General features: G+C 46.0%; 1 protein-coding gene across 16 annotated transcripts in view; it reads right to left on the reverse strand.

Moving 5' to 3' along the window:
- The window catches only part of FRMD4A (FERM domain containing 4A), a gene marked incomplete at its 3' end in the record, with an annotated part of 767,390 nt that overhangs the window by 129,023 nt on the left and 611,897 nt on the right, over positions 1–26,470 (reverse strand). For all 16 annotated transcript variants that reach the window (XM_079914365.1, XM_079914366.1, XM_079914358.1 and 13 more), the window contains 2 exons: positions 15,632–15,726; positions 3,433–3,525 (listed from right to left, as the gene is read on the reverse strand). In XM_079914365.1, the coding sequence (XP_079770491.1) occupies positions 3,433–3,525; positions 15,632–15,726 (188 nt within the window). The remainder of the gene's footprint in view (positions 1–3,432; positions 3,526–15,631; positions 15,727–26,470) is intronic.

Here is a 26,470-nt window from a genome sequence, read left to right on the forward strand (position 1 = left end):
CCGTGTCCCCTGCATAGGCAGGTGGACTCTCAACCACTGTGCCTCCAGGGAAGCCCTGGTTAGCAATCTTGATGTCACTTTTCACTTGTGAGACGGAGGCTGCATGGTATAAGGGGTAGGGCCCCACCATTGGGGTCAGATCTGGCTGAACAGATACAATAACTTACCAGCCATGCCTGGGGGCAGAATCTACCTAAACATCTTGGGCTCCCATCTCCTTACCTTGATTAGGAAAAATAATACCTGTTTCAAGGATTGTTGTGAAGATAATTCATCCGTAATAATGGACAGTTCCCCCTCTTCTCTGACCTTTTTCCTTTTTCGGTAATTATTAAGACCCTGAGGCCACTGTGACCATGCCTGGTCATCTGACTGATGAGAATTGCAGGTCCCTTCGAGGGTAAATAACGGGTCAGCGAAGGTAGGTTCTTAGCCCTCCATCCTGTCATTCCGAGACTGTCCTGCAGCCAGCTTCACACCCTCCCAGGAGGAAATGCTCATTTCCTGGCTTAGAGAATGAAGCAAAATTCTGTGAGTTCCAATTCACGTTATTTAATATATTGGGGCCTTATTTTTCCTAATTGGTTGAATGGAAGCCATAATTCTGCCCTCATTCTCACAGATGTTTTGAATATGCATCGCAGCGAAAGAATATATAAATGCCAATTAACAAGCAATGCTGGGTGGTAGCCCAAACGCAGATCCCCGGTGACACAGGGTTAAGATGTCCGTCCACTCCATGGATTCTTAAACCTTGGCTTAAGGCTGCTGACCTTTTCCATGGTCTCTTTTATCAGGTGGTTCCACTTTGCTTTTATTCTCCTATATAACTGTACACGTGTTATATAGATGTAACATATAGATGTTTAAAGGTAAGAAGAAAGGCAATGAGGGGCTGGAGAGGGGCTTCAGGGATGCACGGGTGATGGACAGCTGGGTTCTTGTTTAGAAAGGTCAGCGTGTACGCACAGGGAAAGAGCCCAGCTGGTCAGAAGCTCTGTTGGAGACTCCAGCATATTCCAGGGTCTGGGTCTTTTATGAAGATAATCTCATACCACTCCGTTGTAGAAAACAGCCTATAGGCATCCTGAGAAAGGCACCGAGTTATAAATTGGGAAGTCTTCCCAGGCTGAAAACCAAGGTACAAGTGCGGAATTCACCCCTGTGGGAGAACCTGCTTCCTCTCTGGGAGAAGACAAATTATCCGTATTTTGATACCATGCTGTTCAGCTGGCTGCAAAGTGGGGACTCGGGAGAGCAGGGGTTCCGGGAACCAGGATCTTCTGTGGCCAGTGCCAGGGAGACACCCACGCCGGGAGGCGGTCATGAAAATTCAGGTGACAGAAGATGAGGGCCTGAGTTCATGTAATGAAGAGGAGGGGGCAGGGCAGAGAGAGATTTCGTAAGTAGCAGCAGAGAATGAATGCCCGTAAGAATGTGAGGGACAGGAAAGGGGGACAGATTTTAGGATTTAAGCCTATATAACTGAATGGATAATGACGTCAGATTTGACGGTACCACACGTTTGGGGAGGTGGGGGGTGGCTGGGAAGATGATGAATTTGGCTTTGGACCTGTTGAGTTTGATGTACGCAGGTGGCCAAGAGGTCAATGGAAATAGAAACGTGGGGCTCTCCAGAAAGATCCGCTTGCAGGATGAGCTAGAGAAAGCTCTGCCTTGTATTTCTGTGAGATGTCCATCACTAAATGTGAATTCGGAGAGTTTTTCCTAATGAGCATTTGGGGAGGTGCCTGCTTTGGCTAACTAGGAAAATGCAGGTCCCTGGGTCTTCAGTCACCCCGTCCCCAGTTCTACTGTTAGGCTGGTTCTACCTTGGCAGTTCTCTGTGTATCTGGTTCCACGGAGAGACGTTGGCTTGCAGTGATGTGGACCCATCTGCACGCAGAACCTCGGCCACAAACACTTCAACCCAGCAATCTCACAGCGTTCCAAGCTTTTCTCCAAGGCTCGTTCCCCAAACCCACACATAACTCAACTCATAACAGACACTTGAAGAAAAACAGCTAATATGCAACCAGCCCAGTGTTTTCTCTTCTTGGCTAACGTTCGCAAAAAGCATCACGAAGGAGGGGGGCCTGATCCATGGCAAGTGTACGCACCCATCTCCCACTGCGGGTTAATGACCTGCCTAAATGCAACCGAGTCTCCCCTGATGCCGCCACCCCTCCCGGTGCCACCGTTCCTCTTTGCTGTATAGGATGACTTTTCCATTTATCTGAGAAAACGTAGTCGCCATTAAAGAGAAGATGACACTGAAATCATGCCCATCAGGGATGGAAATGGCGACGATTAGCTCTGATATGTTTGCAGCTGTTAAATCAAAAAGGGATTAAATGCAAGTTTAAATGTACTCAGCCAGCTGAGATAATGACACATACTCCCGCCTGTGAAAGGGACCCTTTACCTCTGATTTTTGCCTTTCGCCATATCAGGACGGCTACACTTAAAACTGTATTCTTGGCTGTCCTTTTCAGGAGGAACTGAATTGTGAAGCATTGGTGTCCTGCTCTTGAATTTCTGTTCACATGTTTAAAAAGTGCTGGGTCTATGCATTGAGTGGAAGGGTTAGTGTCCAGTGGAAGGCTGAGACATTTGAACCCAAGTACCTCTGCAGCTGCGTAGACAGAAACAGCCTGGTGGCTCCACAGACTGGGCGCTCAGGGAGCCGCTAGACCTGGGGGCTCAGATTCTGGCTTTGCTACGCATGATTTGTACTTTGCCCTTGAACCCATGACATGATCCCCCTCTGGCTTCACACAACCTTTTGCAAACCCAAGGGGTCAGCCTGGTTGACTTCATAAGACTATTGCAAATATTAACTATAAGAATCATACAGTCACGAAATAAAACTTCTTACAGTACGTTAACGAACAGAAGATGACTATTGTTTCTGATATATTATTACACCATAGCCTCCCTTAGTGGGAAACGCGTTAATCTGTGATTTGCTGCTGGGTTTCAACTATTCCTACCTGGGATAAAACAGGCAAGTTTCAAGAGACCAAGCAGCACTTGTGACGGAAGGAAAGCACACGCAGACTTTTGCTACGTAGCTTCGAAGGCCACCAAAAGAAACCACGGATTTGTGTTATTCTCAGAGACTTAGTTTCCTTTGAGATATATGCCCTCCTTCCCCCGCAAAAAAAAAAAGGGTTTTATTTTCATTCCACACAAGCATCCTATTGTCAGAGCACAAACACATGTGTCCACGCACACACGCCGACATGCCTTACACACTCACGCCCTGTGTTTACATCTGCTGGGAATGAAGCTATCCCACAACCTCTATTCCTGGCCATGAACCAAGACAAACTTGACTTCCCTTTTCTTTGATCGCTCTACCCTCCCAGACTTTTCTGACAAAGGAGGGGGAAAAAAAAAAATGAAAGGATGGATACCCAATGTACATACCTGACACAAAAGTATAAAACCACTGGTCCCGACTTTTTGGGGAAGTCGTGTTCCAAGACTCTTCGATCTAGTTGAAGCCAGTTTAAGTGTCCCCTGAGGAAAAGAGAGACCAGTGGGTTAGGGCTTTGGGTTTTGCCGGAGTTTCTTGGGACAAAGGTATATGTGCAGCAAAACATGCGTGACCACAGATACACGTGGCCCTCTGCCTCACTCTTAAGTGCTCAGTATTTGCAGAACCCAAGGGAATTATCGGGGGAATACTGCGTCAGTGGGAGATACTGCATGATAGTCGAAGTCGGGGGTTTGAGACCCCCAGTCCATTTCCACAATGGCACTAAAATGAAAAGGCAATCATACTCTCTTTCTTCTCCCGAATTCCCTAACCACCACACTCCTGACTGCCTTTTCTCCTGAAGGCCTCCAAACACACTATAGAAACATGTTAGCAATCTTCACAACATCTTGCTGGAAGCAGATGGGGTGCAAAGTGACTCAGAGACAGTTTCTTTAAAAATGAAATGTATACCGACCATACCACCCAGCCACTCCACTCCTAGGTATTTACCCAAGAGAAATGAAAGGTGTCCACGCAAAGACTTTTACACACAGATGTTCACTTTATTTGTAATAGCTCCAAACGTGAAACAACCCCAATTTTTACCAACGGGGGAATGGACCAATTATGATATAGTTATAGAATGGAATACTACCCAGTCATAAAAACAATCAGCTATTAATACACACAGCAACAAAGATGAATCTCAAAATAATTATGCTGAGTGAAAGAAGCCCGACACTAGAGAGTACAGACTGTATGATTCCGTTTATAGAAAACTTTAGAAAGTACAAACACATCTGCAGTGACAGAAAGCAGACGGGTGGCTGCCTGGGGGTGGGTGATGGGGGGGAAACACAGGGAGGACGAGGAAACTTTTAGTTGTGATGGAGATGTTCATTATCTTGATGGCGGTGATGGTTGCATGGGTGTAGACGTATGTCAATACTTATGAAATTGTACACTTTGTGTAGTTTCTTGCATGTCAACTTTACCTCATTAAAGCTGTTTAAAAGTGAACCACGGAAATATCTGATGACATATAAATGGGGTCACTTCTGCATTTATTTCTCCCTTCCCTCCCTCTCTCCCTGCCTCCTTCCATAAACATTAATTGACCACCTTCTTCAAATAAGGGTCTGGAGATGTAGCAGTAAGTGAAATCAACACAGTCCCTATTCCCCTGATGCTTATATTCTTGTTAGGAGACAGACACTCAGCAACTATTTCCACAATTATGTAATTACTAATAGTATTAGGACGATGAGTTATGAGAACCTGTAAGAACCTGATCTAGTCCTGAGACCTGAGAAGTACTGCTTGGTGTTTGATTGAGATTTGAAGAATGACAAGAGGAAAGCAAAGAGGAAGGGGAAACCACTTTCCAAGTAGAGAGGCCAGCATGTGCAAACGCCCTGGGGTGGGAAGAAACCTTGGTGTCATGAGAGTAGAAAGGGATGAGGCTGGAGAGTGGTGACCAAGGCCTTGGAGTCAAGTTGAGGAGGTTGGTCTTTGAAGGGCGAGGCAGGATCACAGAACAAGTACGAGCAGAGGAATCTACCCTTGTCCTTCTCCTCTCCTCTCCTTCCCCAATTTCGGTCCATCATCCTGGAGGTCTCAGAGTCCTATAACCGCCTTGCCTTAGTAATTAGCTCATGCTGAACAGACACAACTGCACAACACTTCCTCAGGGCCTGATGCTGAGTGACACGGATGTTTCTAACGTATAAACCTGTGTGAAAGGCTGGCACTTTCTAAACAGAAGCTGTGGCACCACTGTATTAAAACGTTTGCTCCTCTAAGCCTCCAAAAATGAAAGCTAGAGAACATTCTAGAGGCTTCCATCTCCATTCTGAGATGCCATTCAAACTGCACCTTTTGCACAAAAAAGCAAATCCCTTCTCCAATGAAGCCTACACCTGTGGCTCCAGGGTTGAGGATGAGAGCTGCTTTGGAAGAGTGTCCGCCTGAGGAACCTGGCCTCTTTCTCCTCCAAGAATTTTCACCTAGACAAAAATTTTTTCCTATTAACTTTATGTTTCATGCTTGGCGACTCTTCTCTGAGTACAGTAAGGGTAAAAAAAGAATGAAAAAAGAAGTCTTCTAAGCAAAACGACTGGGCCAACATCTTCCAGAAAGGCGGGATAAATTCTCGTCCTGAATGCTGACAGTGCCCCTCAGGGATCATGTTGTTTCAAACCTCTGCACCTTAGCTCATGCTGTACCCTCTGTCTAGAATGTCTTTCCTCTCCTTCACGGCACAGCGAAGTCTGGCCCATCCTTCAAGACCCAGCTCTCCTATGTCTCCTCCAGAAAACCTTCCCCGACACCCCTACCTCACACCACACACCAGCCTGGGCTGTGGGTCCTCCTCTGGACTCACACGGCACCCATCCCAGGCACACCTCTGCTGCGGCACTTCCCCAAGTCTACGGGACTCATTCTGTGTACACACTTTTCCCCAACGGACTTTTTATATCTGGAAAACACAGAGAGATCTACCCTATAAGGTAACAGCATGTGCATTTTTGATTGATTGGAAGGTAAGAGAAACAGACCTCATTATCGGGGAGTAATAAGCCACAGCCCCTCCTTTCCAGCCTCTGAAAATGTCCCAGATCTCCTAGGATTCTCTCTCTGTGCTCAGCCTCTTGCAAACACGCCACATGCACACTCACCCCAGGACTTTGATCATGCGGTTTCTCCTCATTGGAACAGTGTCTCCAGCCTCTTTATCTGAATGATAGCCATTGTTCCAGGCTGAATTCAAGCCTTACTTTTAGTGAAGTCTTCCTTGACTGCCTACGTCTGGGGTTTCTTTCAAACAACTCCAGAGCTTCTGGTTTGTGTCATCTGCAAGGCATTTAGCACTGCCTTGTGCAATTAGTTATTTAAAAAACATGACCTGTCTCTCCAACTAAGTTGTAAGTTTTCAACATAAAAAAAAAAAAAAAAAAATCATCCCCAGATCTTAGCCCAGCACTTGGCAAATACTACGGACTCAAAAGTACTTGCTCATTGATCGGATGACTACCTCCAAAAGCAGATGATTTGTGCCCTGATCTTAATTTATAAAAGTGACTGAGTGGCAACACAGAGAGGTCAATGCCACTGAAGGGAAAGTTTAATGTTCCTCACAGTTTCCTGGAAATGAGAGGCACCTATAGCATGCAGGGCCATGAGGAGAAGCACAGTGTTGGTCATAAGGCAGAAAGGAATATGGGGAAGACATAGGCCAGAGGCTTTTTTAGGGTTTTTGTGGAAAAGGCAGGGGGAACAGTTTAGGATTGGCTAGTTTGAACAATCCTGGTGGATCCTGAGGCATAAGAGCTGTCCCTGGTTCTCTGGTAACTGGCCAGGGGTGATTAAGGACAGGGAGAATGTGGGCTTGGGAAGTGAGAGTTACAAAAAGAAGTGATTAAGGACAGGGAGAATGTGGGCTTGGGATGTGAGAGTTACAAAAAGAAGTGATTCAGAGTGTGGCCTCAGGGTCACCGGGGGGATGGAAACAACTTTGGCTGTTAGTTTGGCCCTGTAATGAATGATGCCAAATAAATACAGAATATGCAAAAACTCGGAAGAGAAATCCATTCAATGACCATGCAGATTTAAATTTTCATCTTTTGCCTTGCAATAATTCTTGATAAAGAGTCTGGTGAGATAACCTCTTAAGGATCCTCTCAAGAAAGACAGACTAGCATGGTGCACAGTGGTTTTCCGCTGGTCCCAAACTCAAGGAATAAGGAGGAACCGAGAGATGGAATGCTTCACCTGTGCTCTCAAGATCAGTCAATGGGCCAGGCTTGAGAACTCCTCACCCCACCCCAAGGGCACAGCATTTCTGACCACTCAGACCACTGGGGGTTTGACTTGGCTTCTGGGGGCCATAATTCACTTGGTGGAGAGCCTGAAAACGGGGACCTTTTGCTTGAAGAGACACAGACATGCACATCACTTGGATACCACTCTACTGGGTTTGCTCACAGCCCATCCTCTTCATCCATGTTGTCAGAGGACAAATAGGCACGTGGATCCCCCCTCCCTAGGTAATTTCATTCCCTACGCTAAACTTTGTAAAAGAACAGCACTCTAGGGATGAATTCCTTGGTTCCCAGCCATATATTAGTTTAGCACTGATCAGGCCATGAAACGACTAGAAAGTAAGAAAATGGTCAAAAACCAGAAAGAACAAGGAGGCCAGAACTTCCCCTAAACCGAATAGTTGGCTTTGGAAGAAAAATGAATTTCCTTCCCCCATGTACCCTACTTGGATTCCTCAACCCCAGTTCTGTGTGGGATGGCATCACACACACACACACACACACACACACACACACACACACACACGCGCACACACGCACACGCACAGGCAGGGTTCCAATATCTGCGGGGAGGTGGGCTTCCTCCCGGGACCCTCAGGTGGAAGGAAGTCACTCCTTCCACTTTATGTGTCTGTACAAAAACCTCTCCACTGAAGGTGCTACAAAGGGAAAGACTGAAGGACCAGTGACCCCCCCCAGGTCCCTTAGGATAACTGCCCAATACTGAGGCAAAAGCTAAGAGATGGATTAAAAACCCCAGTTCTGAGGCCACCCCTTTCCACTTGTTCAAATATTTTCTGCGGATTGCGTTGGGTTCAAAGTCACATTTCCTACACCCAACGGTATCAAGGATTCCTCGCTGTCTGGGATTTTTTTCTTTCATATGTAACACCTCACGTGCCTGACATCAGGTCTCTTCCTCAAACCTCTTTTCTTTTCTTTTTTTCCTTTAAGCTAGGATGGGATGGGAAGCAAAGAGTAAAAGAAGCATTTTCTCTATACAGTTTAACTAAGAGATCCTCGATAGCTTGGATTTCATTATCTCATTGATTTTTCATTTGAGAATGCACATCACTGCATTTGCCGATAACAAAGCAAAAAAAAAAAAAAAGTCCCAGCAGACCCTCAGGGTATTTTTGTTATTGCTTGACTGATAACTGTCTTTAAAGCTGAGCGAGATAACACCCCCCATTTGGTTTACGGTGGCAATAGGTCAAACTGTTAGGTCAGTAATAAATACGCAGTTGCTTCCAGGCAACAGAAATTGGATGCATTTATTTAACAGATTGCTTTTAGCTTCTAACATATGATACAAATAGATTTTTGGTCCAAGCACTGGCACCTTCAATAGAGATGGCCTTAAGGACAGCTTTCTTTGCAGAAAGTCACTGGAGGGTGGAGGTGTGTGATAAGTCTATCTGAACCCATCACTTTTTGGACCCCAGGGGAGAATGAGACTCTGTGCCTTGGGAGGTTTTTATTGTAGACAGCTGATTCGTATGGAATGAGCTTCCAAAGAAAGTTTAAACGAGAGGATGAAATTCTTACAGATGTCACTGGATGGAGAGAGGGGGTGGGGACTTCTTCAAAAGGAAGCAGATTTCGCTCTTCAGTGTCTGTGAATCAGAAGTACGTGTGCTCAGCAAGGACAGCTCAGGGATACTGATTTAGCTAGAATCCCTCAAATAATGGCTTTCAAGTATTGATATGTTGAGTGTATGAGTAAGAGAGAGAGAGAGTCTGCAAGAGTGATGCACGCACACAGATAAAGGTAAGGAATGTACTGGGGAGCCCGGATGACTAAATCATGGGCTCTTTTGTCCATCTGAATTTATGCCTTTAATTTTTTATTATATGGAGGAATTGTTTGCTCCACTATGTCCTCTGAAGGCTAGCCCCAATTTTCTTTTCTAGTACCTTCTACACTCTATCTTGATATTTACCTCCTAAACTAAAAATACAAGCTCTCCAAGAGGTCAAAGGCCAGCTACTTCTGTATCTCCAGGCTTAACAGTGGATGCTAAATAAACATTTGCTAAGAAGTGAATACACTGGCCTCAGATAAGCCCCACAGATCAATATTGCTGTTGGTGCCATGACTGCCCTCCACGTATAGACACCACTCCTGCCTTAACTAAACAGTCTCCATATTCGATGAGAATTCGCCTCGTCCAGGATCCGAGTGCCCCCGTGCCACTCGCTTTGGAAAGGAAAAGGTCAGGAGAAAGCCAGGATCTCTAAGGCCCCCTCTCGTTGCCTCATTCTTTTTTATTTCTCTTAGCTGCACACAGGAAGAGTTCTGCTAAAGCCCCTCTCCAGTTACTGAATAGAAGTTTCTGTTGTTTTCCGCAGCATCCGAGGGTCTACGCAGTCCGCCTCCGAGGGGGTAACGAAGGCTGAATGCTGCCTTCCCAGAAGCAGCTATTACAACCCAGGCACCGAGGTTGTAGCCATTGATTTTCTCCTTAGTCTCGTGGTACAGAGCATTTAATGAACGGAAATCCCAAACCTATTTCTAAATAAATGACATTCCCAGGGCTGCATCTTGTGGAGGTTTCTTCTGCAATTGGAAAATTGCTTTCCTACTTTTTTTTAAATTGTACATCAGCTTGTGACTGGGAAATGCTCATCAACTAGACCCTTTTCAGATGTCTCAGTCAATGCCAGTCCTGGGATGCAGGACCCAAGGACACTGGAGGACAGAGGACTCTCCCCATTGTCCTGTCATTGGGTCTACGGATGTATTTCCAGTGCGTTGGGGGCATTTTGGACCTTAATTATCCAGATAAATCACTCCTTAAACAGTACCTATCCAATTAATTAAGACACAGCATGTTGTTAAAAAAAAAAAGGCTTAATTGGTTCTTAAACTTAGATTCTGTCTTCAGAGTATCTGTGAACCCCCTAAAACTTAAGCACTAATTATTCTGTGTGTAAACATTTGTGGAGGTGAGGGAATGTAACTGAAATTTCACAGGGGTCTGTGATTAAGTAAGAGGTTAAGAACTGCTCATTTTCTTAATTGGTATGTGAAAATACATTCTAGCTGTATGTGGCTTTGAAAATGTGCAACAATGGCTAACTGAGTTTCTTAACCTTTTCCCTCAACTTCCTAAGTACTTCTTAAAGTATTTTTACATGGATACTCATTTACAGCATTTGACAAACAATCCTTAACATTTACAAGAAGAGATTCAAATTTAAATATTTTACATAATCATGACCTCAGCTTGGGGTGTGTTTGACAACTTCTGCTGAAGAGTCTAAAAGTTGTTTAGTTATTGCTTTTGATGATGGGATTCTCTGTCAAAAAATTTTTTTTAATTTTAAAAATTAAAAACTTGGGTGTTACAGGTGTTTGTCTAGGTCTCAACTCCTTGAATTGCACACTTTAAATATGTGTAGCTTAGTATGTCAATTACACCTCAATATAGTTTTTTGTAAAGACACCAAAACAGAGGAAATAAAAATTATGACTGAGACTAGGTCATATAACCAAGAATAGGGCTGTATGGATTTAAATTGTACAATCAGAACCATGAGTTCTGGAAAAAAAAAAATCAACTTCGTTGTTGAAACAGCAGTGGAAATGTTTCGAAAATAACATGTAAAAATAACTTTCCTTAAATGATGGACACCAGTGTTTGATAAATGAAAATCTTGATTACTCTATTTGCATTCAAGGAAACATTAAATCTGAACTTCTGAGTTGGTTTGCAAACAGGTTTCCAGAGTCTGGAGTGGGGGAGGGTTTATAACTTTGCAGGTTCCTGGTGTGTGTCCTGATGGGTCCCAAACATTTAAAGTTCCAGTGAACTCAGCTTCTCTTCCTGCATCTGGAGGGAGGGAGCAGAGGTGATTTACACCAACATTACCCTTTCTCTAGAACAGGGGTTTTCAAACTTGGCTGCATTTGAGAATCATTTGGGGAGCTTTCAAAAATCTTGATGCTCAGGCCATACTCAGACCAATTAAATCAGAATTTCTGAGGGTAGGGCCCAGACACCGGCATTTTATAAGGTGTCCTAGGTGACTTCAATGCAGAGTCAAGGTTGAGGGTCATGTCTGTAGCAAAACATTAATAATTAGTTTAAGATCAAATTTATACTAGGCTCTTACTTGGCCTCAGAATGTTTTAAAGACCACCAAAATGTCATTGTTTGCATGTATCGCCTCACAGATAATCATCTACAGACACACCTCAGAGATATTGGGGGTTTGCTTCCAGACCACCGAGATAAAGTGAATGTTGCAATAAAGTGACTCACACTAAGTTTTTGGTCTCCTAGTGCACATAAAAGTTATGTTTACACTATATTGTAGTCTATTAAGTGTGCAATAGCATTATGTCTAAAAAAACAAAGGTACCTACTACCTTAATTAAATATACTTTACGGCTAAAAAGTGCTAACTATCATCTGAGCCTTCCGCAAGTTGTAATCTTTTTGCAAAAGTGACACCAAAGATCACTGATCACAGAAAACCATAACAAACACAGTAATAATGAAAAAGTTCGAAGTATTGTGAGAATTACCAAAACGTGACACAGAGACACGAAATGAGCAAATGATGTTAGAAAAATGGCACCGACAGACTTGCTCGATGCAGGGTTGCCACAGACCTTCAATTTGTAAAATACACGGTATCTGTGAAGTACAATAAAGGAAAGCGTAATAAAATGAGGTCTGCCTGTATATCTCTTTTTATTTGTGCAGAATTATTAAAAATAAAAGGGGCTAAACGCACTTGAATCCAGGAATAGAAAAAGACATTCATGGGAAACTGATGAAATTTGAATCAAGTCTGTAGTTCAGGTATTAATATAGTACCAATGTTAATTTCTTCGTTTTGATATCACATGGTGTGTAGGATATTAACATTGGGGAAGCTGGGTGAGGGGTATAGGAGAACTCTCTTTGTTCTGTAAATCTAATTATTTCAAAATAAAAAGTTTTAAAAATTGAATTAAGAAAGAGAAGGCGGAGCTAGTATTAATCCCACACAATTGTTGATTAACTAACAATAGGAAACATCTCTGGGCACTGAGTCTTGCATTGTGGCCTTGGACACACTATTAATGAACACAACTTAGGGGTGAGGACACCCGTACTTAGAGAATCTTCCAATTTTGTCTACATTCTGCTCTAGATTTCTTTTCTCCAGGCCCGTCCAGATCCTACAAAATGTCATCAACAGCAGTTCATATTGAAAGACTCACTGACCTATGACACATATGGCCTACGTGCCATATATTCTACTATCAGGAATGATAACACTGCTGGGAATACCTAACACTGGTGCAGTATTTTACAGTTTATAGCACTTTCTAAGTTAGTCTTGTTTTGATTTGCACTGGGAAAAAAGGCAAATGCATGGACTACACCATGGGTCGCAATAAAGGATGAAAGTTCCACTCATTTTATTATAAAATACGCAGCGTAGCACCTGCAGAAATCACACGCGCGCGTGCACACACACACAACACAATACACATGCACAATTTGAAAACACAGTTATTAAATGATCTTGTGTTAGTGACTAGTGGTGCCCAGTGTGAGGGCTGGGGGGCGGGGCCACAGGGCAAGCCTAGTGGTTAATGCCCTGTGATCACCACCCTAGACCAAGCCTGCCCCCTGCACAGGCACTGTTCTGTGGTGACAGCTTTCATTCATTCCTTTCCCAGCAGGAAAAGGAGAAAAGGTCAGATGACCAAAGAGGCCAATAGCCAACGCCTCTGGCCCCAGGTGTTGTCAGCCCATGACTGACCACGTCCTGAGTCACCGCCACCGCCCTCTCCTCTTTGTTCTGTCTCCTTATCCTAGTCCCTTGGAGGCCCGGTTCCTGATTTCCTCGGGGTCCCTGACACTCACCATTTCCCGGTGAGTCAGGCCCATCTGCCACCTCTTTTCCAGGAACCGTTTGCCAGCTGCAAAGCCCTGTCCACTGATCTCAGCTGGCCGCCTGCCGCTCCTACAGTCCCCAGAGGAACGCTCCCGCCCAGGCTCGGGGTGAAGAGGTTGGTGGTGGCCACTCTTCCCCTGGACGGTGCCAGAAGATGGTTCATAATCTCTTCATCACTGCCCCCCAGAGGGTCCTCCAGCTGCCAGTTCCACCAGGCCAGGGGGAAGGGACCCTTCCCTCCAGCCTGGACTCTCTCTCTCCGCCCTCCACCCCGGACACACACAAGCCTTCCCTGCCGGCCCAGGGAACCAGAAGCGCCAAGAAAGACCCGGAGCGGTCAGGCTCCATTCCATGGGACAGGCGGACGGGGCTGTGTGGTTTTCCTGCTTGCGTCTCTCCCGGGAGAAGAGCCACTTTCTCCCTGACGTTCACTTCCTTCTGGCTGGTACCATCAGGGCTGTGGTCTAAAGCCTTCAGCAAGCGTACTCCTTGCTCCTTGGCCCAGGACAACAAGCTCATTCTCTGACGCTTGTTTATTCAAAAGCGAAGTCTAGTTGGGACTCCTCTCGAGTTCACTGGCTCTTTCAGAAGAGGAAACGTGCTTGGGAAATGTGAACCATGTGATGAATTGAAACTGTGGTTTCTTTCTAATTAGTGAAAACACATCTGAGTGGCAATCGGGGGAGTTTACAGTGATTCTCAGGAGAAAGGGTAGAAAACATCTGCCTTTGCGGAAGTAGTTGCTCTCGACGCATGTTTGTCTTAAAGCATGTCTTAAAATTACTCTGCCGGCTTCTTCCCATCCCAGCCCTCCGGTTCACAGACCCGGTTACTTGATCCCACCCACAGGCACAGAGAACCTTCTAGACCAGAAGCAACCACTCCTGCCTTCCTTCTGGCTCCGTTCCCTGAGGCTCCAGGGTCGGGGAGTAACCTGTTCCTTCCAGCTTTCTTTTTTTTTTTTTAAATTTAATTCGTTTCTGGCTGCACCACATGGCATGCGGGATCTTAGTTCCCTGACCAGGGATCGAACCAGCGCCCCCTGCAGTGGAAGCGCGGAGTCTTAACCGCTGGACCGCCAAGGAAGTCGCCCTCCTGGCTTTCTTGAGGCAGGTGTCACTGCTCCCAACGCTGATCCCCAATCACACCATCACCTGAAAGGTTGCTAATTTAGAGGGCGACCACCTGTCCAGTTTGCTCACGACAGTACTGATTTACACCCCCTTTTACTCACAGGGTCCCGATTTAGATCATAAATGCTACGGCCACCCTGTCCACGTGCACCTCCCGGAGGGTCTTCACGCAGATACACCTGATCATCTCTCCTACCGACCAACGTGGATGCCCCTGTCCTTGCTCTGAGCCCATCCTGCCTTGATGGTTCCATCTGACTGATGGGGCACAGCCTCCCTGAGCTGTCCTGTCCAGCCGCTAACCGAAGCCTGATCTATTAGTATTGTAGGAAGTCACCTCTGTAACTCGAAGGATTTGGAGGAGTGTGTGTGCATGCGTGTGTATGTGTACACACAGAGGAAAGAAAATTGTGAAACATTTGCTTAGAACAGCTTTTTTTTTTTTTTTTTTTTGCGGTACGCGGGCCTCTCACTGCTGTGGCCTCTCCCGTTGAGGAGCACAGGCTCCGCACGTGCAGGCTCAGCGGCCATGGCTCACGGGCCCAGCCGCTCCACAGCATGTGGGATCTTCCCGGACCGGGGCACGAACCCGTGTCCCCTGCATCGGCAGGCGGACTCTCAACCACTGCGCCACCAGGGAAGCCCAGAACAGCTTATTTTTATCCAGGAATCTGTGCAGGTGTTCACTGCAGTCTTTTGCAAACAGTTTATTAAGAAGGAAATTGAAATTTTAGTAAAGATATTCCTTCCTTGTGTTGCAAAACACCGCTGTATAGAGCCAAACGGAAAGATCACTGAACGCAAATGTACTTCTCAACAGATGAACAATCTGAATTTTCGAATTTTATATTCTATTTCAGCGTTGACAGTGAAACTGCACAGATACTTTTCATTTTGAACTTATCATTGCATTGACTTCCTGTTATTGTTATTCCAACACTGGAGAGAAATGTTTCATTTCCAGAAGTTTTCATTTAACTCTAATAGAAAACAAACCCAGACAAATCCACTTTTTAAAAAATAAACATTTCGGTTCTGAACGCGTATTGGCTTGATTATAAGAACTGGTTTACCTCATAATTTCATAATATGAGCATCACCCTAATTATATCCTTTGGCCGTTCCAGGCATGATCACAAGGCCTTTGAAATTCAGATGATGAACTTGGACTGACCCTGAACCACAAGACCCAAGTGGCCTGCAGCTGCCTTCACCGTGGACAACTGAGACGCTACGACTTCAGGTTCTGTATTTTCCCTTCAGGTTCTCCAAGCACATGGGGCACTTACGTCTCATCTGTGAAGGCGATTCCAAAGTATTCCTTCTCCTTCAGGTTGAAGTGAGATGCCACGAGGTCAAGCAGCTCCTTGGCCAAAAGCTTGGGCTGGAGGGAGAACAAAATGGAAAAAGGGTAAGTGATGAGCGATTACTTTTCCTCAAACATGCAATCTCAGGTTTACATAATTTTTTGGAAGGAATGTCCCAAAGCTCAAGAACATCCATACAAATGATTTTGATAAAACCCAAAGGAGTAGACAATGAGGACAGGGTCATCAATGGACTGAGACCTTCGGCCTTGTCTCCTGGTAGTTTGTTCTATCAGCAAACGGTACTTGCTCACCAACACAGCTGGCAAACCCCGTGGCTTCCTTCCCCACACAGGAGAACATTTTTCAGTGAACTGACAGGAAGATGTCTTATTAAAAATATATATGTACACGTACATATGTAGTAAATATATGTTATGATGTATATCAAATATATATTGTATAACACATGTTATATAATACTATATTAATACTATAATTAATATGTTGTAGAATATGATTATATATATATTTCACATGCACTTATATAGTATTTGCTACGTGCCAGGCCCTGTTCCAAGCACTTTACAAACACCAGCTTCTTTAACCCTCATCACAACCCTGTGAGATGGTTCTATTATTAACTCCATTGTATGGGGAGGAAACAGGTGTCCAAAAATTGAGCATCTCTGTGTAAGTGTTGGGGCTGTGATTTGAGTCCTGGCTCCAGAGACTGCCCTCGACCACTCTCTACGCTCCCATAATTTATTTTTATTTTTATTTTTATTTTTTTATGGTACGCGGGCCTCTCACTGCTGTGGCGTCTCCCGTTGCGGAGCACAGGCTCCGGACGCGCAGGCCCAGTGGCCATGGCTCACGGGCCCAGCCGCTCTGCGGCATGTGGGATCCTCCCGGACCGGGGTATGAACCTGCGTCCCCTGCATCGTCAGGCGGACTCCCAACCACTGCGCCACCAGGGAAGCCCTATGCTCCCATAATTTAAAATCCAAAGAACAGAAGTACCTCCCTGCAAGAAATGTTAACATTAAGGCCAAAGGGCCTTGGGAATAGTATTTAAGAATAAACTGAAATTTTGCCTTTCCAAAGGAGAACAGTTTTACCCAAGAATGTTTTTATCATGAACTCTTTCCTAAAATTTTCTGCCAATCCAAAGGAGTGTGCCAGAGCCGTAGATGTGAAATCACTGTGGCTGTTTGTATTGTCAATACATCAATCACTGTGGTCTATCACTGTTGAGATGACCACAGACCACCAGGCTCAGAGGTCAGGGAGGAGGGAAAGGCTGATGATGGAGACACGGGGCCAAAAGGGAACAGTTATTTCTAAATTGCCTCCTGGTTCAGGTATTTGCGATGCACTGCCTTAACGGTGACTGTTCTGTTCCACGCATACTCCAAGCTCAGAGCAGAAACAGATTCGAGAAGAGATAATGTGTGTGTGTGTACATGTGTGTGCATTGATGCACATTAGGATACCCTTCCTGAGTGTATTTCCTGTTCTGCTCGTTACTCTGTTGCTTTTCTCTATTAAGAAGGTGGATAAGACAATAAATCAAGAGTTATATGACTGTTTTAGAACTACCATATGATCCAGCAATTCCATTTCTGGGTATTTATACGAAAGAAATAAAAACACTAACTCGGGGGCTTCCCTGGTGGTGCGGTGGTCAAGAATCCGCCTGCCAATGCAGGGGACACGGGATCAAGCCCTGGTCTGGGAAGATCCCACATGCTGCAAAGCAACTAAGCCTGTGTGCCACAACTACTGAGCCTGTGCTCTAGAGCCCATGAGCCACAACTACTGAGCCTGTGCTCTAGAGCCCACGAGCCACAACTACTGAGCCTGCACCATAGAACCCACGAGCCACAACTACTGAAGCCCGTGCACCTAGAGCCCGTGCTCCGCAACAAGAGAAGCCACCGCAATGAGAAGCCCGCGCACGGCAACAAAGAGGAGCCCCCGCTCGCCGCAACTAGAGAAAGCCCACGCAGAGCAACAAAGACCCAATGCAGCCAAAAATAAAAAACGAAAACAAACAAAAAAAACACTAACTTGAAAAGAAGTGCACCCCCATACTCACTGCAGCACTGTTTACAAAAGTCTAGACGTGGAAGCAATCTAAGTGTCCATCAATGGATGAACGGATAAAGAAGATGTGATATACATACACAATGGAATACTATTCAGCCATAAAAAAGAAGGAAATCTTATCATTCACAACAACATGGATAGACCTTGCGGGTACTTTGCTAAGTGAAATAAGTCAGACAGAGAAAGACAAACACTGTATGGTCTTACTTATATGTGGAATCTAAAAAATAAAATTAAAAAATACCTCATAGACACAGAGAACAAACTGGTGGTTGCCAGAGGAGGGGGTAGGGGTGGGTGAAATGGGTGAAGGTGGCCAAAAAAAAAAAAAGAGAGAGAGTTACATCACAGTTTAGTTTCTTAATTCACTTTTTTTTTTGGTGCCACTATGGACTATACTGTGTCCCCTCCTCCCAAATTCAAGTGTTGAAGCCCTAACCTCCAATGTGATGGTATGTGGAGGGTGGGGCCTTTGAGAGGTAATTAGGGTTAGACGAGGTCATGTGGGCAGGCCCTCAGGATGGGATTAGTGTCCTTATAAGAAGAGATCCCAGAGAGCTTGCTTGCTTTTTCTCTCCACCAGGTGAGGACACAGTGAGAAGGCTGCCAACTACAAGTCAGGAAGAGAGCCCTCATAGAGCCCGACCAGGCTGGCACCCAGACCTCGAACTTTCAGCCTCCAGAACTGTGAGAAAATCAGTGTCTTCTTTTTTTTTTTGGTTGCACTGCGCGGCACGTGGGATCTTAGTTCCCTGACCAGAGACTGAACCCATGCCCCCTGCAGTGGAGGCACGGAGTCCTAAACATTGGACAGCCAGGGAAGTCCCCCAGATCAGCGTCTTTTGTTTAAGCCCCCCAGTCTGTGGTATTTTGTAATGGCAGCCCAGGCAGACTAAGACGGGTGTACTTCCTTTTAATTCAACAAACATTTACTGTCTAATGTGTGTAGGGCACTAGCCAATCCTACAGGAGATACAAAAATGCAGAGCACATAGTACTTGTCACTAGGACCTTCAACTTTCATCAGGGCATAGAGTAAGAGCTAGTGTTCATTTTAAAAAGCCAAAGCAGATGGTTCCCTCTTTGCCGCCTCATCCTGAGCTCCCAGGATGGCAGCCTCCGGGCCTCAATCACCATCAATTTACCAATGAAAACTGCCAGAAATGATGGGAGTGAGTTTGAAGTGAGGGCAGAGCCTCCTCCCCCTAGAAGACATGATTAAATCAACAGGAAAATCCATCTTGATAAATCAATGTCATCTAATATTCTATACTCCCGTTCACACTAAAATGTGAAAAAGTGAAAAAGTAACCGTTAGGGAATTCAAGACTGTATGTAAGACCCTCCTTCATAAATAACACAGGGGAAGGCAGGGGAATAAATGTGGCACATCTCAGAGCATCACTGATAAATGACAAAGTATCAGTCCAAGGTGAGCGGGCTCTTGAAGCCTCAGACTGTTTGCTGTGGTCGTGTTGCTGGCATCACCTCCATCCCCATAAGGTACCCGGCTGCCCAGATACGAAGCATTTGATGTAGAGGTTGTGACCAAATGTAAGGTAACGTGGCTGATTTTTACACTGTGATGTACTGTAACTCATCCATCCAAATGTCTGCGTTCCTTTCACAGCAGTCACAGCGTTTCCATAATCTGCTATTTCTTTAAACATTTTGATAATCTTTGGGGTTTGCCTTTGAAGCTTGTATCACATGTATGAAAGCATCCTCACTAGTGCTAAGTCTTCTTGTACTCAGAACGGACTTGATTTTTTCACAGGTCACGTGAAGTCGAGTCTGATGAATGGTGACAGAGGTGGTGGAGGTCAGGAGCACATTGGATCAAGCTGGTTTTATAAAATGAGGTATGATTATAAAGTCGTTATTTGTGGGTTCTTAGGGGTGATGGTGAGGTTTCCAGCCTAAACTTGGAAACGACAGAATAAGATTTCCTTCTCTTTGAGAGTTAAACTTGAAAGACAACATCCCAATGGAATTGACCAGCGACACATAAATTTACCCAGAAAGAGAAAAGAATTACTGTTAGGGTCGGAATAATAGTATATCTATCACATGACTAAATATAGTAATTGTTCCATAGAAGGGGCTGGGTGAATGGCCGGTGGGTGTGGGGTGGCGGATGGAGGGGAGTCTGGGAAAAGGAAACGAGCTGGGGAAACAAATGCAGTCTTAGCCAATAGGCCTTAGATATTTGAGTCCCAGTGGTAAGGCTTCCTCTCTGGCAGACATGGAGGCATGAGGAGGCATGACCTTAGCCAGTCATCTGAAACACTCATATTACCTATTTAACTCCCCTTCCTCCAATCTCATACCTTCCAAAGAACTTACTGAGGTTATTATTGCCACGTCCTACATAAGCTGCTGAGCAGCTCCTATATGACTGCATTATCTTCCAAAATAAGAGACTCATTCCTCTGCCAGTGATGATGCTGAGACTTGGAGACATCAGGCAGGCTGTCTCACAGCAAAGCCAGGCTTCCAGATGAAGTCAGACTGGCCTCACAGGTCACATGTACTACCCTTCTGCCACTCCACCTCTACTGACTCTACTTCCTGGGTGAGACGTCAAAGATCATGAGCCCTGAGGGCCCTATCTGGGTGAGGGTTATATTGCTCACTTGAAACCAGAACACTGACATTTTATACATCAATACTGATTTATACATCAGGTACTTTGAACTTGGTTAATGTGAGTCTTCCCCCGAGGATGAACAATCGGGTTTCTGCACTGCAGAGCTAGGGGACTGACTTGACATGTTGAAAAATTCACCAGAATAATGGATGTCACCTTAGGAGCCTTGTTGACACTGACTTTTGGTTTCTCCATGGTGACACATCCCTATGATTTAGTCTGTCACCGCAATCCTTTTTACATTGGAATTTCTACAGTATAAAACCAAATGTTCTTGGGGACACATACACTGAACGCAGCTAAAAGGATCTGAGCGATAGCAGTGTCCCTCAAATAAACTTTATCATCTCAACCTAACTCTTCAAGGACAGGCTCCGTTTGGATGCATATCTTTGGTCAAAAAATAAAAAAAAGGTTAGTCCCATTACTTCATACAACAGTAATTATAGATCCTATGCACCACCCTCAATAAAGAAAAGCCTACATTAATTACCCACAATATATACATGGGGAAATAAAGGCATTGAAGGGGGAGGTAACAGATGCCAGAAGATGTTGAGGTTAGAACTCCTGAATATTAAGTCCCATCAAAAGGTACACTCTTTCTTCCGCTGTCATGGTGGCTGGCAGTGCCCCAGCAAGTGGCTGCTCCATTAATGAGAGCGAGCTCTCCCATCCACCTGAGGGACGTGTAGCATGAGTGAGAAATAAACCTCGTTGCTAAGTAACCTTGACATGGGTGGTTGTTTGTCATCACAGCATAACCTAATCTATCCTGATTGGTTCAGGCACCAAAACTTTAATTCCCTGTATGGTAGGTTTAAAACCATTTAAGGCATCAGCCTGTGATTTCCTGATCTTGCAAACTAAGACAATATCCCACCTTGACGCGATGGTGATTAATGAACTACATTTCTTAAACTCATTTGGTGAAGGTTGCTGGGTAGAAAGCTTTATGCTGTTATGTACTTTGAAGGCATGTTTACAGAATCTGCTGATTACAATTTGCCAATTACTTTGTTGTAAACATTTGTGGAGCTTTGCAGGATCGGGCCGGGAGTGAGGCCAGAAAGGCAGCCTATAGCCCAGTCAAGTTCTACAGGACAAACCGGGCCGGGGCCTCAGTGCCAATGTGGGCAAGGCAAGCCCTGTGCGTCTTGGGTTAGAAACAGCCTGTGCTGGGTCATTGGTGCCACCCCGGCCCTCCGAGGTCAAGACATTTAAGACTGACTTTCTCTCAGCCTGTAATGAACTTTGTTCACTCAATAGCTTTTCTTTTTCTATCTCAGATTCTTTTTCCAATGTGCCCTTCTAAGCTTTTATTCCTCCTTATATCTGACGACTAGAATCTATAAACGTCTGACTCTACCACACAGATCTAAGTTCCCAAGGGTCCTGAACTGTTCCAGTGGGAAGCCACGCACATACCAGCATGTACAGGGTTCTGGAGCGGGCCCCATCTATGCTGCCTTCCGAGGTGGGACATGATTGGATTGTAATGATCAAAAGAACACTTCACACGAATGTACGGCTGTACAGCGCTCTGGGCACATCCCTTCGCCGATGATCTTTCTAGTGAACTCGTGAGCTGTCCAGGCAGTCTGGGGAGAGCCACCTGCTGACCAGGTGGTACCCAAGCTCCTCTCCAGTTTCCCACAGAATATTTTTATTATCACCCACACATTCTACTTTCCACTTAACATGGATTCATCCCAGAGAGATGCTCTTGGTCAAACTGTGTAAGTTCTCAGAGCCTCAGCACCCCAGTGTTCTCCTCTATAAAGTGATGAACTAGATGGATGAATCGAACTCCTGCCTTAAATTTGATTCTTTATTCATTAAACTTATTATTAAATTTAGTTTCTTCCTTCTCTAAAACCTTCCCAACCTTCTCAAGCGTCTAGTCACTCATTCTAGAAAACTTTGCAACCATTCTGGATCCTCCCTGGATCTCTTAAATCTGTCAGTTAACATAGCCATCTTTCTTATATAATCTCTGGCAAGTCACTTGACCTCTCTGTACCTCAGTTTCCTCAGCTGCAAAATGGGGATGATGACCATGCTACATCACAGGGCTGCTATGAGGATTTAATGAATTAATATTGACCTGCATAAGGTGCTTAGAGCAAGTGTCTGGCACAAAGCGAATGTTCTATGTGTTCATTATTATTTCAGACCCTCATTATCTCACCTATGAATTATTATAATAATCTCCTAAATGGTATCAAGTTATATATGTCAGTCTGGTATTTAAGGCCACTCTTTTTTTTTTTTTTTTTTTTTTGCGGTATGTGGGCCTCTCACTGTTGTGGCCTCTCCCGTTGCGGAGCACAGGCTCCGGACGCGCAGGTTCAGCGGCCGTGGCTCACAGGCGCAGCTGCTCCGCGGCATGCGGGATCCTCCCGGACCGGGGCACGAACCCGCGTCCCCCGCATCGGCGGACGGACTCTCAACCACTGCGCCACCAGGGAAGCCCTAAGGCCACTCTTTGAATCTAGTTCCTATCCAACCTCACTTTTGCCCGATTCCCTCCAAAAGTACTCATTTCTCTCCAATCTATTTGTATCAGAGTGAAGAAAACACCAATCTCGTTTCTATTTCCAAAACTTTGCCCACAACATCCTCTCCCCCCATTTGAATTTTATCTTGCTCAAGGTCCACTTCTTCCAGGAAGCCGTCCCTGATCATCCTACCTCCAAACAGTCTCTTTCTCCTCTGAACTCCTATAGCATTTACCACAGGGACTTGGTTCACGCTTGGCATGCATGCTCTTGTGTTATGATAAATTTATTTTAATTAAAACATTTTTACAAGTATGGTAAAACACACATAACATAAAATTGACCATCTTAAGCACTTTTCAGTATACAGTTCAATATTGTTAAGTATATTCACATTGTTGTGCAACCAATCTCTAGAATATTTCCTCTTGCAAAATAGAAACTCTGTACCCATTAAACAACAGCTCGCCATTCCCCTTCCCCCCAGCCCCTGGCAACCACCATTCTGCTTTTTTTCCCTATGAATTTGACTATTCCAGGTACCTCATCAAAGTGCAATTATACAGCGTTTGTCTTTTTGTGACTGGCTTATTTCATTTAGCATAACATCCTCACGGTTCATTCACATTGTAGCAGGTGTCAGAATTTCCTTCCTTTTTAGGGCTGGGTAATATTCCACTGTGTGGATAAACCACATTTTGTTTATTTATTGATCCATCAACGGACACCTGGGTTGCTTTCCTGTTTGGGCTTCTGTGAATAATGCTGCTATGAACATGGTGAATTTTTTGTGACATGACTTGCTGTGTCCTGCAACGGGCTGAATGGTTGCCCCCAAAAAGTTCTGTCCACATCCGACATGCTGGAGCCTGTGAACATGACCTCTCATTACAAAAATGTGATTACAATCCTTGAGAGGAAAAGGGTCTCCTGCAGTATCCAGGTGGACCTCAAGTGCAATCACATGGGTCCTTCTAAGAGAGAGACTGAGGGAGTTTTGACAGAGACGGACACACACTAGAGGACCGTGTGAAGACAGAAGCAGAGACTGGAGCGATGAAGCTGCATGTCAGGGGAGGCTGGCAGCCACCAGAAACCAGAAGAGGCAAAGAATGGATTTTCCTCTCGAGCTTCCAGAGGAAGCTTGGCTCTGCTGACAGCTTGATTTTGACTTCTGCCTTCCAGAACTGTGAGAAAATATGTTTCTGTTATTTTAAGCCCCCAAGTTTGTGGTGATTTGCTACGGCAGCCTCAGGACACGAATACACGCCCTCAGGCAGAAGCCCCGCAGTGCCTAGCAGGTCCTAATAGCAGGAAACCCCAAATTTGCTGGTTGTTTGAGACATAAAATGGGATCTCAGCAGAAAGCCCTTTACTAGTACTTTATAATGCCATTGACTTTCTGGGCAAGGAAGCCACACACACAAGTCCAGGTGGAGCAGCCTTTGTATCAGAACTGACGCTGGGTCAGTCACTGGCAGCGTGGGCTTCAACTCAGCGACTTCTCCCCTCAAGCCCTTTTCTGTCATCCGCCACTCCCTTGGGGGCAGCTCACAGATTCAAAATCAATGGAATGGCCACTTCTGAATTGCATTAAAAAAATTAAAACATCACACGGCTCCCATCTGTGCTCTGGGAGGAATCACGGCCGAAAGACTGACCCTCTCACCGCTCCCTCCTCCCCAAGGCGGATCTGGACGATTCGCTTCTGGCTGCAGTGCCCACAGTGACCGCCAGGCTGCCGGGGACAGCTCCGCAGCTGGGCCACACCCTCCCGCTCCGACGGCACCGCCAGCCCCATCCCAGGAAAGGGTGATTCCCGGCCCCGGAGGAGTGGCCGCGTCAGTGGAGGTGGCAGGGAGTCCAGTGCTGAGAGTGGGGAAGAAAGCGTGGTCAGTGTGCCCTTTCTCTCCAACCTTTCTGAAAACCGAGAGAGGAGGAGAGGGGGGGTGAAGAGGGGCAGCTCGGAATCAACGATGCCTGAGCCTGCGGCCTCTTTGAAGCCCTGCCTGTTATTGTGTTTCCCAGAGCAGCTGGGAGCCTGGCTCCCGCCCTCCCTCCCCCCACCCCGCTTCCCCCTCCCCTCCCCCTCCCCCTGGGGGCTCGGCATTAAGCAGCCGAGCGCTCATTGGCTGTTCGTTCGTCCTGGGGAGGGGGCGCCGGTGATCGCGAGAAAGCGTGAGGTCATCGCGCACACAGACGCGGGTCTGGCCGAGCTCCCCCTCCCCGTCACCCCCTTGACGCGCCGGTTGATTAGCTGGGGAGGCTGGCTTCCTTCCTACCCCGTCTGAGCAGCCCCTGGGTTCCGTGGCTGGGGGCAAAGGGGGCACTGCTTCCTTACGTAGGGTTATTTGCTCTTCTGGGCTCCCAGGCCAGGCAAGGGTGGGGGGCGTGTACAGCTCGGCGGGTCCTGCCAGAGGGAGCATCTCTCCAGCTGGGAGGTCCCCATCCAGTACGAACCCCGGCTCCTTAGTGGACAGAAGACGAATGCTTTACCTCCGGCTCAGGAGGGACCAGCAGCAGAGCATCTCAGCAAAGCTGGCTCCAGACACAGCCAATACTAACGGTTTCCATTTACTGGGTGCAGCCTCTGTCCCAGCGCAGAACTGAGTCAATCCTTACCCAGCAGGCAGATGCCAGGACTACCCCCATTGGATACAGAAGGAGCCGAAGCACAGAGAAAGCAGTAACCTGCCAAAGGCACACAGCTAGTAACCCGCAGATTTAACTCAACAGTCAGGTGGGTATAAGTCACCCAGGGACGCTGGATTATATAAAGAGCCAGAGAGACTGGTTACCCAACCCACTTAACTGACAGGGCAGGACAGGGCAGGAAACTAAGGTTCAAGGGGTCGAGAAGCCTGTCCACGGACAAGGGAGGTCACCTTAGTGACCAGCACGTGTGGGGATGGGACCCAAGCGCCTGACCAGCCCTTTGCTGGTCCACTTAAGTAGGCGGTTTCAGAAAAGGCTGCAACGATCTGAAACAGGAAGGAAAGAAAACCAAAGGGCATCAATCACATGTGGGTCCTGGCAGGCAAAAAGCATTCACTGCACACACCATGTTAAGGTCCAGGTTTCCTGGCTCCTCCCCAGCTTCCCGTCCTGCTGCTGCTGCTGCCCCCCTGGCCCCAGCACCATCACATCCTACAGGCCTCCCCCTGCCAGGTTCTGGGCTCCATGCTTCACTTACATGATCTTATTTCATCTTCAAAGCAAAGCAGCCCTGCACCGTTGTACCGATGAGGACACTGGGGCTTAGAGCAGTTACTGTGCTCAAGGTCACAACCCCCCAAGCGCACAGGGCAGACGAGGGGCTTGAGTCTGGACTGACTCTAAAGCTTTGGTTTTAAATGCCGGGTACAGATCCAGCAAGTCGCAAACAGCACAGACAGGAGGGGTCTGAAGCTGTTTTTTCGAAGCGCAATAGAATTCTGCCAGACAATATGTTCCCGGAGGGCAGGGATCGGGTTTGATCAATATCTATAGCCCAGCCCCCGAGCACAGTGCCCGACACACAGGTTTTTTTAATTGGTAGATGGTTCTAGACTGAAGGGT

Source organism: Stenella coeruleoalba (assembly GCF_951394435.1).
Source record: "Stenella coeruleoalba genome assembly, chromosome: 2".
Lineage (NCBI taxonomy): Eukaryota > Metazoa > Chordata > Mammalia > Artiodactyla > Delphinidae > Stenella > Stenella coeruleoalba.